Source organism: Ruditapes philippinarum, unplaced genomic scaffold (assembly GCF_026571515.1).
Source record: "Ruditapes philippinarum isolate M1 unplaced genomic scaffold, ASM2657151v2 ctg6772_1_1_1_1, whole genome shotgun sequence".
Lineage (NCBI taxonomy): Eukaryota > Metazoa > Mollusca > Bivalvia > Venerida > Veneridae > Ruditapes > Ruditapes philippinarum.
This window is the reverse complement of record NW_026853631.1, coordinates 27,080-48,403: the sequence shown is the minus strand read 5'-3', so window position 1 is coordinate 48,403 and position 21,324 is coordinate 27,080. Positions and strand designations below refer to the sequence as shown.

Genomic DNA, 21,324 nt, shown 5'->3' with positions numbered 1-21,324 from the left:
TGTTTCCCTTATTATGGCGGGCGGGCGGGGCTCTATATTTTGGTGGACTTATTTTGTGCCAAGTTATTTCAAAATCCCATGAACTATGAAGAAGTTCTAGATCCGACACAAAAAATACCCTATAATAGACTATGTTTAATATTTGACCTCTAAGTGTGACCTTGAACCTTGGAGGTAGGGATGCAGGTGTTGCGCATGACACATCCTCTTATTATAGTGATATTTGTGCGAAATATTTCAAAATCCTTTGATCTAATGAAAAAGTTATGACCGGGACACAAAAATATACCCAGGAACAGACTATGCAAGTATTTGACCTCCAAGTCTGACCTTGATCTTGGAGGTAGGTGGACCGGTTTTTGCGCATGACACATCGTCTGTTTTGTGAACAATTTGTATGGCAAGTATTTACAAAATTCCTTCATAGATAAGAAAGTTATGGAACCCGACACGACATATACCTCAAATAGACAATGTTGACCTTGAATGAGCAAGTGGGACTTGACCCTGGAGGTAGGGGTCTGGTTGTTGTGCATGACAACATCGTCTTATTATAACAAACATTTGTTTCCAAGTTATTTCAAAATCCTTTGATAAATGACAAAGTTATGGACCGGACAAGAAATATACCCTGTAACAGACTATGTTAATATTTGACCTCCAAGTGTGACCTTGACCTTGAAGGTAGGTGACTGGTTTTTGCGCATTGACAGCATCAGCTGATTATTGGTGAACAATTATGGCAAGTATGTACAAAATCCCTCCATAGATAAGAAAGTTATGGACCGGACACGAACATATACCCTCAAATAGACAATGTTTGACCTTGAATGAGCAAGTGCGACCTTGACCCTGGAGGTAGGGGTCTGGTTGTTGCGCATGACACATCGTCTTATTATAAATTAAACATTTGTCCAAGTTATTACAAAATTCCTTTCATAAAATGAACAAAGTTATTGGGGACCGGACACGAAAGTGTTGACGGCAGGGACAGACGGACAGATGGACGGACGGAGCCTATTTGTCTATATCCCCCTTTTTTCTACGAAAAGGCTGGGGACCAAAAAATGAACTTAAGGGCAATTTAAACTCCAAAAAATTAGACCAGGCTTTTGTTTAGTTCTTTAAGCAATTGCATTCTATCCAAATGATATTCTAGCTATCTGACCAAAGTTTTCATTTATATCTCTTTATCATTTTAGATTATGTCCTGGACAAAGTTTCAAAGTGTTGAAAAATGAACAAAAGGGGGATTAATTTCAAAAATGACCGGCAAGGCAGAGTTACGGTTTCTTGTACACTGCACACCTACCAAATGAGATCTATCTACCTACAAAGTTTCCATGTTTGATACCTCTTATACTTAAGAGTTTATGTCCCAAGGGCAATTTAACTTTCAAAATAAGGCAAGGCAGAGGTTAATGATTCCTTTTAACCACTGCACTTCTACCCAATGAGACCTATCTATCTACAAAGTTTCATGTTGGGATCTCTTATAATTTTAGAGTAATTCCCCGGACCAAAGTTCGAAGTGTCAAAAATGAACAAAATGGCAATAACTCCAAAATTAGCAAAAGGGCCAGATTTATGTTCTTGTGTGCCACTGCACACCTAACTCAATGAGATCTATCTACCTACAAGTGTCTCAGTTTTACTTCTTATACTTTTTAGATTATGTCCCAAAGACAAAAGCTCAAAGTGTAAAAAAAACAAAAGGGAATAATTTCAAAAATTAGGGCAAGGCAGAGTTATGGTTCTTGTGCACTGCACATCTATCAATGAGATTCTATCTACCTACAAAGTTTCAATGTTGATACCTCCTTGTTGTTTCATTGAAAAGCGGAGGACGGGACGGACGGAAAGACAGACAAGGTATTAAGTATCCAGACGGAAAATACCCAAGGTTTGCAAAACTACACATGCTGATCAACATTCCCTTTTTAAAAGTTTTTCATGACTCGAGGTTTAAATACTTTTTGAGTTTACATGCGACACAAGCTGAAAAATTGCAAATTTTACTAAGTCCAAGGCAATTTAACTTCTAAAAAATACTGAATAAATCCAGACCGAAAATACCAAAGGTGCACTACTACACATGCTGTATTCAACATTCCTGTAAAGTTTCATGACTCAGCGTCAAATACTTTTTGACTTTTACATGCCGACGAAAAGTTGAAAAAATTGCAAATTTTTTTACTAAGTCAAGGGCACACTAACCCTATAAAAATACTGAAATAAATTCACTCGAAAATACCCAGGTGCAACAACCCCTGCACATGCTGATCAACATTCCTGTTTAAGTTTCATGACTCTAGGTCAAATACTTTTTTGATTTTACGTGCGACCTCAAAAAGAGAACGGACAGTTGTCATTTGCCTTTTCCCCCTTGTGTTTGACCATTTGATAAAGTTTTATTAAATTACTTCTGTAATAAGTCCAAAAACAGAGTTACGCTTCTTGATAGCACTTCAGCTGCCACTTCCAAACTCATTTTGCTTGACCAATTGAATGAAGTTTCATTGAATTTTCAAAATTATGCACCTGACAAGGAAAAGGAACAAAGGGGCAATAACTTTTACAAAATACTTAAGAGGGAGTTATTGTTCATTTCGGATGGGACAAAAATTGAAAACTTTCGAATAAATTTCCCCTTTAAAAAGATATAGGGAAGTAACTTTTCTTAAAGGGCATTTTGATTATTTTTAGAAAAACATAAATTTTTTCATTAGCTTTTTTCAAAACAGTTTTTAAACCCTAATAAGGTTCCATTAATTTTACGAAAAAATTTTTTTTCAAGGGAAAAAAATTAAATTAAATTCACATGGAAATTTAATTTTTACTTTTTGTTTAAAACCAACCCCATTTTATTTGGCCTGTTAAAAACCCCCAAAGCCCTCTGACTGATTTTTTTGGGGGATCCCCCGGGGTTTTTCCCTTAAAAGAAATTTTAGGTCGGGGAATTAAACCCCCTTTTGAAAACTTCAAACTTTTTCCCCGCGGGGGCCCCGGCGGAAACAAAATTTTGTAATTTAAAATTTATTTTTCGCTTTACATAAAAGGTTAACTGCCACGGCCTCTTCAAATGGGGCTTTTCAACTGGGTTAAAATTTTTATTTGTAAAACCGGGCCTTCCCTTCTAAAATTGCGCTTAAACCTTTTTAAAATTAAATTGGATTTGGGGAATTTTCCAAACCTTTATTTATTTTTAAATTTTATGCACTGCCCAAAAAAAAAGTAACAAAAGGGGTTTTTTAATAAATTTGTAATTTTTCCAAACAAAGTTTTTTCTTTTTGGGGTTGCATTTGAACAAAAAATTTTCCTCATTTTCCCTTTTTTAAAATTTTTTATAAAGCCCCCTTTGAATTTCCACAAAAATTTTAATTTTTCAATTTATCCTTTGGGGAAAAAAAAAAGTTAAAAAAAAGGGGCCAAAAAAACCTTTTTTTTAAATGGGGGGGTCAAGAAAATTTAAACTGGTTTCATTGTTCTTGTGACTACGCTCGTGCACTTTCTCTCAATTTGCTTCACCATTGTATGAAATTGTATTGAATTCCAACTAGTAGTTTTCAAGTTATGCTTCTGGAAAAGAAAAAGCAATGGAAAAAGAACAAAGGGGCAAAAATAACTATAATTACTTCTGGACAGAGTTATGGTTCTTGTGCCACTGCACTTCCTCTTATTGTGCTTGACCATTGTATTTGAATTCCAACCAGTACTTTACAAGTTATGCTGAACGGGACCAAGGAAAAAAAGTATCAAAAGGGAAATAAACCTCTGTAAATTTGTCAAAATGGTGTTATTGTTCTTTATTCCTTTATTGTTATTTGTTTAAATCATGAACCTCAATTTGTCAATAGTTTAAATATACATGCAAGCATGCATGTACGTATACATTATTTCAATCAAAATATATCAAATAGGAAAAATGCAGAGTTTTGCTTATTCTAAAAATTATTCAAAGAATTAAGATATTAATCAATTAATCTAATTGATCATAGCACTTTGGGGGATAGATTCATGACATCTCCAATCTAAGTATTTTACATAGAAACAAAATTCGTACGGTATATCTGGGACAAAAAGATACACTTTCATTTTTAGTCCTAAATTCTTAACCTGTGGCTTTCTGAAGGGGAAAATATAGTGTGATGAATCAAACAAGAGGGCCATGATGGCCCTGAGGTCGCTCACCTGTATATAGCCCCCCCCCCCCCACCCCCAACGTTGCAGAGCCAATTTAACCCAAGGGCTTTTATTTGCACAAACTTGGTAGACACCCATTAGAAAGATGTTTCATGCTAAACATTTAAGCTCTAGCTCATTGGGGCTTTTTAAAAGAAGATTTTTTTTTAAGTTTTTACTATACACATATAGTTAAAAACAATGACACCCCTGGGGCCGGGCCAATTTTGACCCCAGGGCTTTTATTTGAACAAACTTTGTAGACACTTACTAGAAGATGTTTCATGCTTAATATCTAAACTCTAGCTATTCGGGTTTTTTCAAAGAAGATTTAAAGTTTTTGCTAAACACATATAAAGAAAATCAATGACCCCCCATGGCGGGGCCAATTTTGACCCCTGGGCTTGTATTTGAACAAACTTGGTAGACACCTATTAGAACATGTTTGATGCTCAATAACTTACCCATAGCTCTTTGAGTTCTTTAAAAGAAGATTTTTTATGTTTTTACTATATGCATATAGGGAAAATCAATGACCCCCCGGGCAGGGCCAATTTTCACCCCAGGGCTTTTATTTGAACAAACTTGGTAGACACCCATAAGAACATGTTTCATGCTAAATATCTTAGCTCTAGCTCTTTGGGTTCTTTAAAAGAAGATTTTTTAAGTTTTTACTATATGCATATAGGGAAAATCAATGACCCCCCGGGGCGGGGCCAATTTTGACCCCAGGGCTTTTATTTGAACAAACTTGGTAGACACACACTAGAAGATGTTTCATGCCAAATATCTAAGCTCTAGCTCTTTGAGTTCTTTAAAAGAAGATTTTTAAGTTTTTACTATATGCATATAGGAAAATTAATGACCCCCGGGGCGGGGCCAATTTTCACCCCAGGGCTTTTATTTGAACAAACTTGGTAGACACCCATTAGAACATGTTTCATGCTAAATATCTTAGCTCTAGCTCTTTGGGTTCTTTAAAAGAAGATTTTTTATGTTTTTACTATATGCATATAGGGAAAATCAATGACCCCCCGGGGCGGGGCCAATTTTGACCCAAGGGCTTTTATTTGAACAAACTTGGTAGACACCCATTAGAACATGTTTCATGCTAAATATCTTAGCTCTAGCTCTTTGGGTTCTTTAAAAGAAGATTTTTTAAGTTTTTACTATATGCATATAGGGAAAATCAATGACCCCCCGGGGCGGGGCCAATTTGACCCCAGGGCTTTTATTTGAACAAACTTGGTAGACACTCACTAGAAGATGTTTCATGCCAAATATCTAAGCTCTAGCTCTTTTGAGTTCTTTAAAAGAAGATTTTTTAAGTTTTTACTATATGCATATAGGGAAAATCAATGACCCCCGGGGCGGGGCCAATTTTGACCCCAGGGCTTTTATTTGAACAAACTTGGTAGACACCCATTAGAACATGTTTCATGCTAAATATCTTAGCTCTAGCTCTTTGGGTTCTTTAAAAGAAGAGTTTTTAAGTTTTTACTATATGCATATAGGGAAAATCAATGACCCCCCGGGGCGGGGCCAATTTTGACCCCAGGGCTTTTATTTGAACAAACTTGGTAGACACTCACTAGAAGATGTTTCATGCCAAATATCTAAGCTCTAGCTCTTATGGTCTTTTAGAAGAAGATATTTAAAGTTTTTTCTTTCGGTTGCCATGGCAACCAGAGTTTTGCATGGAATTAAATTATTTGAAGAATTTTTAAAGGTGACCACCAAAGGAACATTCCTGTGAAGTTTGGATGAAATTGGCTTAGTGGTTTATGAGGAGATGTCATTTAAAGTAAAAGTTTACGGACGGACGGACGACGGACGGACGACGGACGAAAAGCGATCACAAAAGCTCACCCTGTCACTTTGTGACAGGTGAGCTAAAAAGGGGGAAAACCTGAAATCAAATTCCAACAACTGAAAATGGAATTTACCCACACTTTTTATGGAAAAAAAATAATAACAATTCAATTTTACATGCATGGTACATAGCAGAGGCTATATATCAGGACAGATTTCTGTCTTCTAGATAATAAAAGTCAGATGCTGTTAAGTCATGGTTCTGGTAAGGAAGAGCACGAGGCATTTTGGGGAAAATGTTAGCATTTTTAGGGGAAAATATACCTATTTTGGGCTAGGGGAAACAGCCTTTATTCGGCTGTAAAATACAGTGAAAACAAGAGCTCTCAGTAGGACAGCACGCTCGACTATTCTAAGTGCTTGATAGTAAAAGAGCCTTGATAATGTTAAATTTTCTTAGTTCACAAAAGGGCTAATTTTTTTTTATAAATTCATGTTATAGGCCTTAAAGAGAGTCTAATTATATATACAGTATTGGCTTGACTACTTGGAAGGTAATGTCACAAGGGTGTTTTATTGAGTATAATAATACTAATTACCTATGAATACATAAAATTGACAGAAAAGGTACAAGTTTCAAAGGGGCAAATAATTTTGCAAATATTGCAGACAGAGTTATGCAATTTTGCAAAATGATGTACATTGTTACTATAAAAAAGTATTGTAAATTTCAATTGAATATCTCAAGCAATAATTGAGATATCTGACTTTACAAAAACACTTTAACCAAAATTTCTAAGTTTCAAAGGGGCATAATTCTGTCAATATTGTAGGCAGAGTTATCCAACTTGTCAATCTGATGTACCTTGTTACTATAAATAAGTATTGTAAGTTTCAATTGAATATCTCAAGCAATAATTGAGATATTTGACTTTACAAAAACTTTAACCAAAATTTCTAAGTTAAAAAGGGGCATAATTCTGTCAATATTGTAGGCAGAGTTATCCAACTTGTCAATCTGATGTACCTAGTTACTATAAATAAGTATTGTAAGTTTCAATTGAATATCTCAAGCAATAATTGAGATATTTGACTTAACAAAAAACTTTAACCAACGCAGACGCCGACGCGGACGCTGACGCCGACGCCGCCGCCGGGGCGACTACAATAGCTCTCATATTCTTCGAACAGTCGAGCTAAAAATCACTGGTTGATAAATAGTGAAACAAAAACAAATTTGGCTCAAATAGACATGCAGGGAAAGTATATAATGCCCCAAAAGTAATTTCTTTTTTAAATTATCTGTTTTAAATCATCATCGTAGTTGTACATAAGAATGCTTCTCAATCATGCTTTACGCAAGTTTTACTCCAGGAACATCATTTTCATTGAGAGAAATGTGAATAAAAGTATTCGTAACCATTATCTTGAATAATCTACATGTAGATTAATCCAGATTCTTTGTCCGAAACTTACGATATGTGGCTATTTTTAGAACAGGTCTCTTATCAGTGACATATACGTTGCTTATCTCAGATCGTTGGCTATTGTAACTCTTTTTAACAGGCATAATTACATGTACATTGTACTTGCTATATGTTATCATTTTTATTTTTAATAGATTCTTAAAAATGTTTGTAATCTAGCATGTAAAACTAATTATGTTCTTGTAATAATTGGTATACATGTAGTTCAATTAAAAATGGCATTTGTTAAAAATCAAAATGTACGACAACTTTATATTCATCTGAAAACTTTGTATACCTTAAATATAGGTGTATGTATAGTGGTCAGGTGTCCTCCTTTGTTATTTAAAACCACTTCCTCAAACTATATCTGAAGTTTTCAATACAGGTTCAGGGTTTTCTATAAGACAAATACTTCCTGTTGGGTTTACAGCTGAATAATCACGAATCCAGGGATGTACTTAGCTTACGGAATCGGCTGAACGCGCTGAACTGATGACTTTATATTGTAGCGAAACTATAAAAGTTACTTCCCCTTAATAGGTAAACATCATTTGTATACAATCAAATTTTTTAATTTTCAGACGAGAGTTCTTAATAACTTGATCTGTAAGTTGGTATCAAATATGTTTGATGATGTTACTTGATTTAATTACCTTTTACTTTTCAATTTAGAGTCCTTAAAGTTAGCAGTTGTATTATTTAATGTAAAAAAAGGTAAGATAATATTCATTTTGGCGATGGTTCCCCCGAGTCATTTAATTACATTCAAAAGTAACGCATATTGAAAAGGTAAGCAGTAGTTGATTCAATGGAAGTAAAATATTCAAGCGTTTGCAAGATAATGAAGACGATAGAGGGCGCAAGCAGTCCCGAGTCAATATATAAGGAAGGTGAATGTAAGAAATTGGGAGTTGGTGTTTTGGCAGCGTGTTGAACAGTCGACAATCCTAAATGCTATACCTACTTTTTATATTCTTAGTTGCACAGTGCATAGCGCTGTGATAAGGCTGAGAAATATCAAGTAGAAAGAAAGCAAGGATTAAAGATTAATAAAGGAAGAATAATTCTATTAGTAGAGACATAGATAACGAGAAAGATGGAACATGTATATATAAATAGGATATCATATAAAATGTTTAATAGATATAGAAATCATTATTTGTTTTTCAATTAAAAGACAAGGTAGTCTCGGGGAAAATTATATTTATAGATTTAATTCAATTTGGTGATTTATGCACATTTATTAAGTAATATCAATCATTTGTCTTCAATCAAATAATCATAAGGCAAATAAGCCAGAGGAAAAATTAGTAACATATATAAGCTCGGTGCTCGTTACAATATTAAAGTATGTTACCAGTATATATTGACTTACCTTGTTGATTTTATAGGACTAGATGAACCAGTGAAAATTGGACCTTCAATCTGTAAACAATATAGATTTATCTTCATCAAATGCAATACAAGTAATGTGTCACCCCATGATAACCAATTGAATGTTGCAGCTACTGTGAAGCAGAGCACAACAAGAATGTGTTTGTTAAACACAAATGCCCCCGGCTCAGATTCTTGTCAGTAGCAATAATTCAAAAAATGTTTATCCATTCACTCAGTTATGGACAGAAAAATTGCCAAAAAATTGTAAACACAAGTTATATAGCTTGACAAAGTCATGGCATTTTGTAATTGTGAAAAATATAAGTTGCCAAGTCATTGCTCTGACTTGTGAAGTTAAAAAATATTCAACTTCATGCAAGTTATCTTCCTACCAAATATGAAATACATCTGTGATTAAATAAAGGCTGTATGGGCAAAAGTGTAAAAATCTATTTTGAGCACTGGCGACCTTGACCAAACTGACCCCTAACTCTATCCAAAAGAAGAATACCATGTAAGTTATCTTCCTACCAAATATGAAATACATCTGTCAATACATAAAGGCTGTATGGGCAAAAGTGTAAAAATCTATTTTTAGCACTGGTGACCTTGACCCAACTGACCCCTTACTCCATCCAAAGGAAGAATACCATGCAAGTTATCTTCCTACCAAATATGAAATACATCTGTCAATAAATAAAAGCTGTATGGGCAAAAGTGTAAAAATCTATTTTTAGCACAGGTGACCTTGACCCACTGATAAGGTCAATACACCTGTAAAAATGTAAAAACTATTTTCACATTGGTGACCTTGACATTGGTAACACTGACCTTGACCCAAATGACTCCTTACTACACCCAAAGAAGGAGGACCTCCCTTGGCATGTTTGTATTAAACTAAGACATCAACTAAAAAATAAAGGCTGTATGAGCAAAAATGTTTATATTTATTTTTTAAACCAGTGACCTTGACCCTAGAGACCGCTTATTCCACAAAAAAACAAGCAATTATCATAGTATTGCAAGCAATCCATAAGTCCCCTACCGGTTAGAACCCAATCAACATTCTGAAGGGCCATTGGCCATTCACTAATGTTTCAATTTTTCTCTAATTTAAGTCAATTTGTTGGAAAAGTTCTTTAAAAGTGATCACAGGAAACAGTTTTTATGAACAGACAGATAGACGGACTGAAGGACACTCTAAAGTTAATATTTGAAAAATCCCTGTTACCAAAAAATAACATTTTTAAAAGCAAAATTCTTAAAAAGGAGATAACTCTTGAATTAAAGATGCAATTTCATAAAAAAAATTCAGCTCTTTTTGACTTATCACAAATATTGTTATATTTGCCATGTTTTAAGCCTATTTGTTGCCAAGGCAACCAATATTTTTTCAAAATAGGTAGAAAAGATAAGACATGCATAATCTCCAGACTGCCATCTACCCATATGTCAAGTTTCATAAAAAAATTTCCAGTACTTTTTGAGTTATCACTGGATTCAGTTTATGTGTAAAATTTGTCATATTTTCAGTCTATGTGTTGCCATAGCAACCAGAATTTTCAACATAGGAAGAAAAGAAAAAGACATGCATAATCTCCCGACTGCCATCTACCCATATTACAAGTTTCATAAAAATATTTCTATTACTTTTTGTGTTAACACTGGATCCAGTTTATGTGTAAAATTTGCCATATTTTCAGTCTATGTGTTGCCATAGCAACCAGAATTTTCAACATAGGAAGAAAAGAAAAAGACGTGCATAATCTCCAGACTGCCATCTACCCATATTTCAAGATTTATAAAAATATTTCCAGTACTTTTTGCGTTATCACTGGATCCAGTTTATGTGTAAAATTTGCCATATTTTAAGCCTATTTGTTGCCATAGCAATCAAAATTTTCAACATGGGAAGAAAAGAAAAAGACGTGCATAATCTACAGACTGCGATCTATCCATATATCAAGTTTCATAAAAATATTTCCAGTACTTTTTGCGTTATCACTGGATCCAATTTATGTGTAAAATTTGCCATATTTTCAGCCTATTTGTGGCCATAGCAACCAGAATTTTCAAGATAGGAAGAAAAGAAAAAGACGTGCATAATCTCAATACTGCCATCTATCCATATATCAAGTTTCATACAAATATTTTCAGTACTTTTCAAGTTATCGCGGGATCCAGTTTTGTGGACGGACAGACTGACGGACTGACAGACAGACAGATGGACGGAGGGTAGCCTAAATTCCCCTCCAGTAAACCGGTAGGGGACTAAACAAGAGCTGTCGGTAGGACAGCAACGCTCAACTATTCTTAGTGCTTGATAGTAAAAAAAATGCTTGATACAGTTACCTCCTCCTGTTTACAGGTTGGGGTCATGATGGTGAACAAGTGTGCAAAGTTTCAAAGCCATATGTCAATGGACTTTGAAAATATTTTAACTATTACAAAAACTTTAACGTAAATTCTAAGTCGAAAAAGGGGCATAATTCTGTCAAAATGCTTGATAGAGTTACCTCCTCCTGTCTACAGGTTGGGGTCATGATGGTGAACAAGTGTGCAAAGTTTCAAAGCCATATGTCAATGGACTTTGAAAATATTTTAACTATTACAAAACTTTAACGTAAATTCTAAGTCGAAAAAGGGGCATAATTCTGTCAAAATGCTTGATAGAGTTACCTCCTCCTGTCTACAGGTTGGGGTCATGATGGTGAACAAGTGTGCAAAGTTTCAAAAGCCATATGTCAATGGACTTTGAAAATATTTTAACTATTACAAAAACTTTAACGTAAATTCTAAGTCGAAAAAGGGGCATAATTCTGTCAAAATGCTTGATAGAGTTACCTCCTCCTGTCTACAGGTTGGGGTCATGATGGTGAACAAGTGTGCAAAGTTTCAAAGCCATATGTCAATGGACTTTGAAAATATTTTAACTATTACAAAAACTTTAACGTAAATACTAAGTCGAAAAAGGGGCATAATTCTGTCAAAATGCTTGATAGAGTTACCTCCTCCTGTCTACAGGTTGGGGTCATGATGGTGAACAAGTGTGCAAAGTTTCAAAGCCATATGTCAATGGACTTTGAAAATATTTTAACTATTACAAAAACTTTAACATAAGTGGTTACGCCGACGCGGACGCCGACGCTCGGGTGACTGCAATAGCTCTACTTATTCTTATCGAATAGTCGAGCTAAAAAGGTATCTCATTATTTGAATAAAGAGCTCAATAGATAATGATGTCTGAGGTAAAATTGTGGACGTCTGACAAAACCCCACATCTCAAAATTTTATAGAATGGATTAGCCCCACACCTAAATTTTATAAAGAGGACAAAACCCGACACCTTCAATTTTATAGCAATTTTATATAATCTTATCGCAACTTGTCTGACCAATCAGAAGCATTGATTCATACCAAGGTGCATGATGCACACAATCTCTTTTCAAATGTTAGTAATGCACAAATGACTTTTTGAATTTGATGAAACTGAAAAAAATCATCACCAGTTTATAAACTTAAATGGGCAATAGAGTTATTTCATATCTCACTCCAGGGGTCAACATATACCCTATATAATGACAAAGTTATGGACCAGACACAGTTTGGACAAAAGGACCAGCGAGACAGACAGAAGTATGACATGAAATATAATGCCTCCCTGTTTTTTGGGTTTTTTTATTGTCGCGGGTGGTGGGGGGGGGATGGGGAAATAAAGATTTACGAGAAAATTGTATCTGGCATTTGATCAAAACATAATGTCAATAAAATAACAAATCAGTTTACAAGACCCACTACTGCATCCATCATTTCTTAGTGTTATATTGGTCACACTTCAAATACTGCATTCTGAACACAAATTTTACCAAGAAATTATAAGAAGTAGTACTCAGGTGATGTTTAAAAGTTTTAATTTTACCTCCGCCTTTGCCAACCTTAGAGCCCAGACCCCTCTGCTCATAATATGACCAAGCACTCCAGGACCCAGCGACTTTGTTGAGAGATCTATCCTTTTCCAAAGAGACTCGTCTAGCCTAAAACATCAGCAAAAATAAAACAAGAAATGTCGAATGACACATATGCCCCCTTTCTAGCCCTTGACTCACATTATTGGTTATTTTGTTATAGAAACTTGCCATAAATTGGTACATGGAAGTGTTCAGTTATGGAAGAAAGAAAAATAATGAAGACTTTGTGATAGTTTTCAAGATAATGAGCGGAAACCATTCTGACATTTTAGGCCCCTGTGACCCTGACCTTTGAACTAGTGACCACAAAATCAATAGGGGTCATCTAATAGTTATAACCAATCAATATTAGAAATATGATGATTTTAGGATAAAAAGATTTCAAGATAATGAGCATAAACCATATTACCATTATGGACCCTGTGACCAGGACCTTTGACCTAGTGACACCAAAATCAATAGGGGTCACTTACTAGTTATGAGTATGTGAAATATAAAGACTTTATGATAAATAGTTTTCAAGATAATAAGCGGAAACAATTCCGACATTTTAGGTCCCTGTGAACTTGACCTTTGAACTAGTGACCAGAAAGCAATAGGGGTCATCTACTAGTAATGACCAATCACTTTGTGAAATATGAAGACTTTGTGATAATCAGCTTTCATAATAATGAGCTGAAATCATACTACCATTTAAGGACCCTGTGACCTTGACCTTTGACCTGGTGACCCCAAAATCAATACGGGTTATCTACTAGTTATGACCAATCAATATGTGAAATATGAAGACTTTGTGATGAATAGTAACCAAGATAATGAGCTGAAAGCATTCTAACATTTATGGCTCCTGTGACCTTGACCTTTGACCTGGTAACCTCAAAATCAATAGGGGTCATCTACTAGTTATAACGACTCAATATGTGAAATATGAAGACTTTTTAATAAATAGAAACCAAGATAATCAGCAGAAATCATACTACCACTTAATGCCCCTGTGACCTTGACCTTTCACCTAGTGTCCCAAAATCAATAGGGTTCATCTACTAGTTATGACCAATCGATATGTGAAATATGAAGACTTTGTGAAAAATAGTAACCAAGATAATGAGCGGAATCCATTCTGACATTTAAGACCCCTATGACCTTGACCTTTGACCTAGTGACCCCAAAATCAAAAGGGGTCATCTATTAGTTATGACAAATTAATTTATTATTGACAATATACTGCCATATGTCCGTAGATGATATATAAATGAACATATAAAATATGTATGATACATATATAATCAAGCCAGTGGTTCATTTCAGCCAGAATTAGAAATGTGTCCATAGGACACGGGTGCCCCCACCGCGCCACTGTTCTGTCAATCTTTTTACTAAGTCAAGGGAAATAACTCTACAAATACTGGATAAATCCACAAGCGAAACCCCAGGTGCAAATCTAAATATGCTGAGCAACCTGCCCATAAGGTTTAATGACTATGTCAAATCCTTTTTGAGTAACTTGCGACACAAGTTGAAAATTGCAAAAATTTTCTAAGTGAAGGGCAATAACTCTAAAAATACTAAATAAATCCAGACGAAAATACCCAGGTGCACAACTACACATGCTGATTAACATTCCTGTAAAGTTTCATGACACTAGGTCAAATACTTTTTGAGTTACGTGCGACACAAGTTGAAAATTGCAAAATTTTACTAAGTCAAGGGCAATAACTCTGAAAATGCTAAAAATATCCACATGAAAATACCCAGGTGCACAACAACACATGCTGATCAACATTCCTGTAAAGTTTCATGACTCTAGGTCAAATTTTTTTTGAGTTACATGCGACACAAGTTGAAAATTGCAAAATTTTACTAAGTCAAGGGCAGTAACTCCGAAAATACTAAAAATATCCAGACGAAAATACCCAGGTGCACAACTACACATGCTGATTAACATTCCTGTAAAGTTTCATGACACTAGGTCAAATACTTTTTGAGTTACGTGTGACACAAGTTGAAAATTGCAAAATTTTACTAAGTCAAGGGCAATAACTCTGAAAATACAAAAAATATCCACATGAAAATACCCAGGTGCACAACTACACATGCTGATCAACATTCCTGTAAAGTTTCATGACTCTAGGTCAAATACTTTTTGAGTTACATGCGACACAAGTTGAAAATTGCAAAATTTTACTAAGTCAAGGGCAATAACTCTGAAAATACTAAAAATATCAAGACGAAAATACCCAGGTGCACAACTACACATGCTGATCAACATTCCTGTAAAGTTTCATGACTCTAGGTCAAATACTTTTAGAGTTACGTGCGACACAAAAGTGAACGGACGGACGGACGGAAGGACGGACGGAAGGACGGACGGACAAGGGTAAATCTAAATGCCCGCCACTAATGTGGGGGCACAAAAATATGTCGAGGTGATGGGCGAGGCAAGACATGTTGATTTTATATAGCTTATTGTGAAGTTGTAGTACTTGAAAAACGGGCACATGACAAATCAGCGCATAAATTAAACATTCTAGTGTTCCATGGTATACATCTATTCAACGTGTCATACCTCCTTTTCTTATTACAATGAAATTTTACTGGATTGTTATCCTTTGCTGGTTTATTTTTAGCAGAGAATGACCTGTGCATGTGCAAAGAGGGTACCGTTTCAGTAGGTTTTGCAAAGAGGGTACCGATATGGATATTCACCATGAATTTTGATATTGGTTTTGCTTTTAATCCTATATTACTAAGCTTATTAAAAAGACCTTTTTAAAATAATCACCATATTTTCATAGCGCATCTATGTTAAAGCTAGCAACACCCAAGAATTTGTTACAGAGTTACCAATGTCCCCCGCCTCGGGGAAGTTTTATATAAAGCATAAAATTGTGCTATTTCAAAACATTCAGTCCAAAATTATGATCAATGCTAGATCTGCTAATCCAACAAATATATTTATTAAAAAAATAAAATGAAACACAGAATTTAACAAGAACGTGTTTGTTAAACACAAATGCCCCCGGCTCAGATTCTTGTCAGTAGCAATAATTCAAAAAATGTTTACCCATTCACTCAGTTATGGACAGAAAAATTGCCAAAAAATTGTAAACACAAGTTATATAGCTTGACAAAGTCATGGCATTTTGTAATTGTGAAAAATATAAGTTGCCAAGTCATTGCTCTGACTTGTGAAGTTGAAAAATATTCAACTTCATGCAAGTTATCTTCCTACCAAATATGAAATACATCTGTCATTAAATAAAGGCTGTATGGGCAAAAGTAAAAAAATCTATTTTGAGCACTGGTGACCTTGACCAAACTGACCCCTAACTCTATCCAAAAGAAGAATACCATGTAAGTTATCTTCCTACCAAATATGAAATACATCTGTCAATAAATAAAGGCTGTATGGGCAAAGGTGTAAAAAGCTATTTTGAGCACTGGTGACCTTGACCCAACTGACCCCTTACTCCATCCAAAGGAAGAATACCATGCAAGTTATCTAATCTTCCTACCAAATATGAAATACATCTGTCAATAAATAAAAGCTGTATGGGCAAAAGTGTAAAAATCTAGTTTTAGCACAAGTGACCTTGACCCACTGATCCCTACCCAATCAAAAGGATGAATACCATGCAAGTTATCTTCCTACCAAATATTAAATATATCTGTCACTTAATAAAGGCTGTATGAGCAAATGTGTAAAAATCTATTTTTAGCACTGGTGACCTTGACCCAACTGACAGTGACTCCATCAAAGTTTATGTTTCTATCAATTATAAATAACATCTGTCTATAGAATAAGGTCAATACACCTGTAACAAGAGCCACCGCCGGGCGGGGGCAACGCTCGACATTTTACTTTTTCTAAACGCAAACATAGAAAGGTTTGAACATATATTGATGTTTCCTTTTTATAAATTTAGTTGGTCTGTCTTGTCACATTAGTTTTGTTTATATATTTTGTATATATATGAATAGAAACATTAAGCATATTTCTAAAAATAGCAACAGTACGCAATTTCTAAAAATAGCAACAATGACGCAATTTCTAAAAATAGCAACAATGAAGCAATTTCTAAAAATAGAAAAAATGACGCAATTTCTAAAAATAGAAAAAATGACGCAATTTCTAACAATAGAAAAAAATGACGCAATTTCTAAAAATAGAAAAAATGACGCAATTTCTAAAAATAGGGAAAAAATGACGCAATTTCTAAAAATAGAAACAATGACGCAATTTCTAAAAATAGAAAAAAATGACGCAATTACTAAAAATAGCAACAATGACGCAATTTCTAAAAAATAGAAAAAAATGACGCAATTTCTAAAAATAGAAAAAAATGACGCAATTTCTAAAAATAGCAACAATGACACAATTTCTAAAAATAGAAAAAATGACGCAATTTCTAAAAATAGAAAAAATGACGCAATTTCTAAAAGAAAAACGACGCAATTTCTAAAAATAGAAACAATGACGCAATTTCTAAAAATAGAACAAAAATGACGCAATTTCTAAAAATAGAACAAAAATGACGCAATTTCTAAAAATAGAAAAAAATGACGCAATTTCTAAAAATAAAAAAAATGACACAATTTCTAAAAATAGAAAAACATGACGCAATTTCTAAAAATAGAAAAACATGACGCAATTTCTAAAAATAGAAAAAAAAATGACGCAATTTCTAAAAATAGAACAAAAATGACGCAATTTCTAAAAATAGAAAAAAATGACGCAATTTCTAAAAATAGCAACAATGACGCAATTTCTATGCATGCATATATATATATATATATTTATATATATATATACCTGCATATATGTATATATATACACACACACATTTATATATATATATATATATATATAATACATATACTATACATACACACACACCAATAAATGCACAATCTGAGAAAATTCAGTAATATAACCTTCAAGGTCAAGGTCATTAAAGAGCCCAAGCAAATTTGGGTTTGATAAACAACAAGGTCTGGTCCTTAAGAATGTTCTGTTATAATATGAAGTTTATCCCTTCAAAAATAGCAAAGATACAGTCAGTTACTGCCAAAACAATGAAAATTTCAATAATTTGACCTTCAAAGGCAATGTCATTAATGAGTGACGGTCAAGGTCTTTCGGTATATTTTTAACAGTTATCTTTGAACATTATTATGTTCAAGTTTGAAGACAATCCATTCAAAAATAACAAAGTTACAGCCAATAATAGCCATAAAAATGAAAATTTCAATAATTTGACCTTCAAAGTCAAGGTCATTGATGAGTGAATGTCAAGGTCTGACTGGTTATTTTTAAGGGATATCCTTGAAGATTATTATGTTCAAGTTTGAAGACAATCCATTCAAAAATAACAAAGTAACAGCCAATAACAGCATGAACAAGCAAAAATTGGACTTTTAACCTTGAAGGTCAATGTCATTTATGGATGAAGGTCAAGGATAGTGTGGTCTACTGAAAGGTCTTGTTCTAAGGGTTGTTGTGGCCAAGTATGAAGACAATACACCAAGAAATAACAAGATTGCATTTGAGAAAAATGCTATGCCACCGTATTGATACCTAAGCTTTAGGCCTTTTGGGTCTTTACAAGAAGGTATTTAAAGTTTTTGAAGCCTTGTACCTTCAGACAATAAGATTTTTTTATTTTTTACTATATGTATATATTGAAAATCAATGACCCCCGGGGCGGGGCAATTTTGACCACAGGGCTATAATTTGAACAATCTTGCTAGAGGTTCACTACACAATGTTTCATGCAAAATATCTAACCTCTAGCATTTGTCAATTGCTAGAAGAATTTTTTTTAAGTTTTGACTATAAGTTTTTACTATATACATAGAAGGAAAACCAATGACCCCCGGGGCGGGGCCGATTTTGACCCCAGGGCTATAATTTGAACAATCTGGGTAGAGGTCTACCACACAATGCCTTATGCAAAATATCTAAGCTCTAGGCCTTTTGGGTCTTTACTAGAAGGTATTTAAAGTTTTTACTATATGTACATATAGTGAAAATCAATGACACCCTGGGTGGGGCCGATTTTGACCCTAGGGCTATAATTTGAACAATCTGGGTAGAGGTCTACCAGACAATGCCTTAAGCACAATATCTAAGCTCTAGGCCTTTTGGGTCTTTACAAAAAGGTATTTAAAGTTTTTACTATATGTACATATAGTGAAAATCAATGACCCCTGGGACGGGGCCGATTTTGACCCCAGGGCTATAATTTGAACAATCTTGGTAGAGGTCTACCAGACAATGCCTAATGCAAAATATCTAAGCTCTAGGCCTTTTGGGTCTTTACAAGAAGATTTTTTAAATTTATTCTTATAATTCCTTTTGGTTGCTATGGCAACCAGATTTCTGCATGGAATGAAATTCTTTGAACAACTTTGGAAGCCCTTCACCTAAGGATCAATCTTGCCAAGTTTGGTCTAAATTGGACTAGTGGTTTTTCACAAGAAGATTTTTTAAGTTCACTATATAATCTATATAACACACAAACAAACAAACACACACACAGGTGAATCGCTATATGCCACCGCATCGCAGATGCTGCGGTGGCATAAAAAAGTTATGATCCAGGTACAAGTTTTCGGACGGCAATGGCAACGGCAACGGAGACGGCAACGGCAACGCCTACCTGACTATAACAATACCTCTACTTTTTTTTTCAAAAAAAAAAAAGTCGAGCTAAAAATGTAAAAATCTATTTTTAACATTGGTGACCTTGACATTGGTAACATTGACCTTGACCCAAATGACCCCTTACTAGGACCTCCCTTAGCATGTTTGTATTAAACTAAGACATCAACTAAAAAATAAAGGCTGTATGAGCAAAAATGTTAATATTTATTTTTTAAACCAGTGACTTTGACCTTGACCCTAGAGACCGCTTACTCAACAAAAATTTAGAGGACGATCAAAGGTATCCACCTACTAAATATGAAAAATATCATTAAAGAAATTAAGCAATTAGGAGAAATTTAAGATAAATCAAACTTGCCGAAATAGGTTAACCAGACAAGGCCCTATTTTCAAAGTGAAAAAAGGGAAATAACTTGGAAATATGGATGACACAGTCATATAACTTGGCAATATCATGTACTTTGTATTGATAAGTAAGTGTTGAAATTATAAAGCCATTAGTATAGATAGAACTTAAGATATTTCCAACTTGCCGTTTTAGGTTAACCATTATTCATTTTCTAAGTGCTGAAAAGGGCAATAACTTGGTAAATATGAAAGCCATAGTTATGTAACTTGCCCAGATCATGTACCTTGTATTGATTAGTAAGTGTGTAAACTTAGAAGCCATTGGTACAGGTAGAACTTAAGAAAAATCCAACTTGCCGTTCTAGGTTAACCTAGTACGGACAGACGGACGGTTCAATTACTATATGCCCGGGGGCATAAAAATCTATCATGTTCAGCTTTGACCTCTAAGTGTGACCTTGACCTTGGACATAGGGGTACAGGTGTTGTGCATGACATATTGTCTTATTATTGCAACTAATTGTGCCAAGTATTTTCAAAATCCCTGGAACTCTGAAGAAGTTATAGATCGGACACAAAATATACCCTATTACAGACTATGTAAATCTTTGACCTCTAAGTGTGACCTTGACCTTGGAGGTAGGGACAGCATGAGTTATCATCATATCATTGTGACTATTTGTGCCAAGTATTTTCAAAATCCCTTGATCTATGGAGAAGTTATGGACAGAACACAAAATATACCATATAACAGACTCTGTTAACCTTTGACCTCTAAGTGTGACCTTGACCTTGGACGTAGGGGTGCAGGTGTTGTGCATGACATATTGTTTTATCATTGTGATTATTTGTGCCAAGTTATTTCAAAATCCCTTGAACTATAACTTGAAGTTCTAGTTTAGACACAAAAATATACCCTATAACAGACTATGTTAATTTTTTACCTCTAAGTGTGACCTTGACCTTGGAGGTAGGGATGCAGTTGTTGCGCATGACTCATCGTCTTATTATAGTGACTATTTGTGCCAAGTATTTTCAAAATCCCTTGATCTATGAAAAAGTTATGGACTGGACACAAAATATACCCTATAACAGACTATGTTAATCTTTAACCTCCAAGTGTTACCTTGACCTTGGAGGTAGGTGACAGGTTGTTGCGCATGACACATCATCTCATTATTGTGAACAATTGTGGCAAGTATTTACAAAATCCCTTCAAAGATAAGAAAGTTATGGACCAGACACAACATATACCCTCAAATAGACAATGTTGACCTTAAATGTGCAAGTGCGACCTCGACCCTGGAGGTAAGGGTCTGGTTGTTGTGCATGACACATAGTCTTACTATAACAAACGTTTGTGCCACGTAATTTCAGATTCCTTTGATAAATGACAAAGGTATGGACCGGACACGAAAGTGTGATGGGCAGACAGACAGACGGAACCTATTTCTATATCCCCCTTTTTTTTCTTTGAAAAGGTGGGGGACAAAAGTTTTG

The 21,324-nt window shown here is 34.7% G+C and overlaps 1 protein-coding gene across 1 annotated transcript in view; it reads right to left on the bottom strand.

The window, feature by feature from the left end:
* Positions 1-8,839: 8,839 nt before the first annotated feature.
* The window catches only part of LOC132737406 (S-phase kinase-associated protein 2-like), a gene marked incomplete at both ends in the record, with an annotated part of 31,296 nt that continues 18,811 nt past the window's right edge, over positions 8,840-21,324 (bottom strand). Inside the window, 2 exon segments of the mRNA XM_060724690.1 lie at positions 8,840-8,889; positions 12,761-12,875. Of these exon segments, the coding sequence (XP_060580673.1) occupies positions 8,840-8,889; positions 12,761-12,875 (165 nt within the window).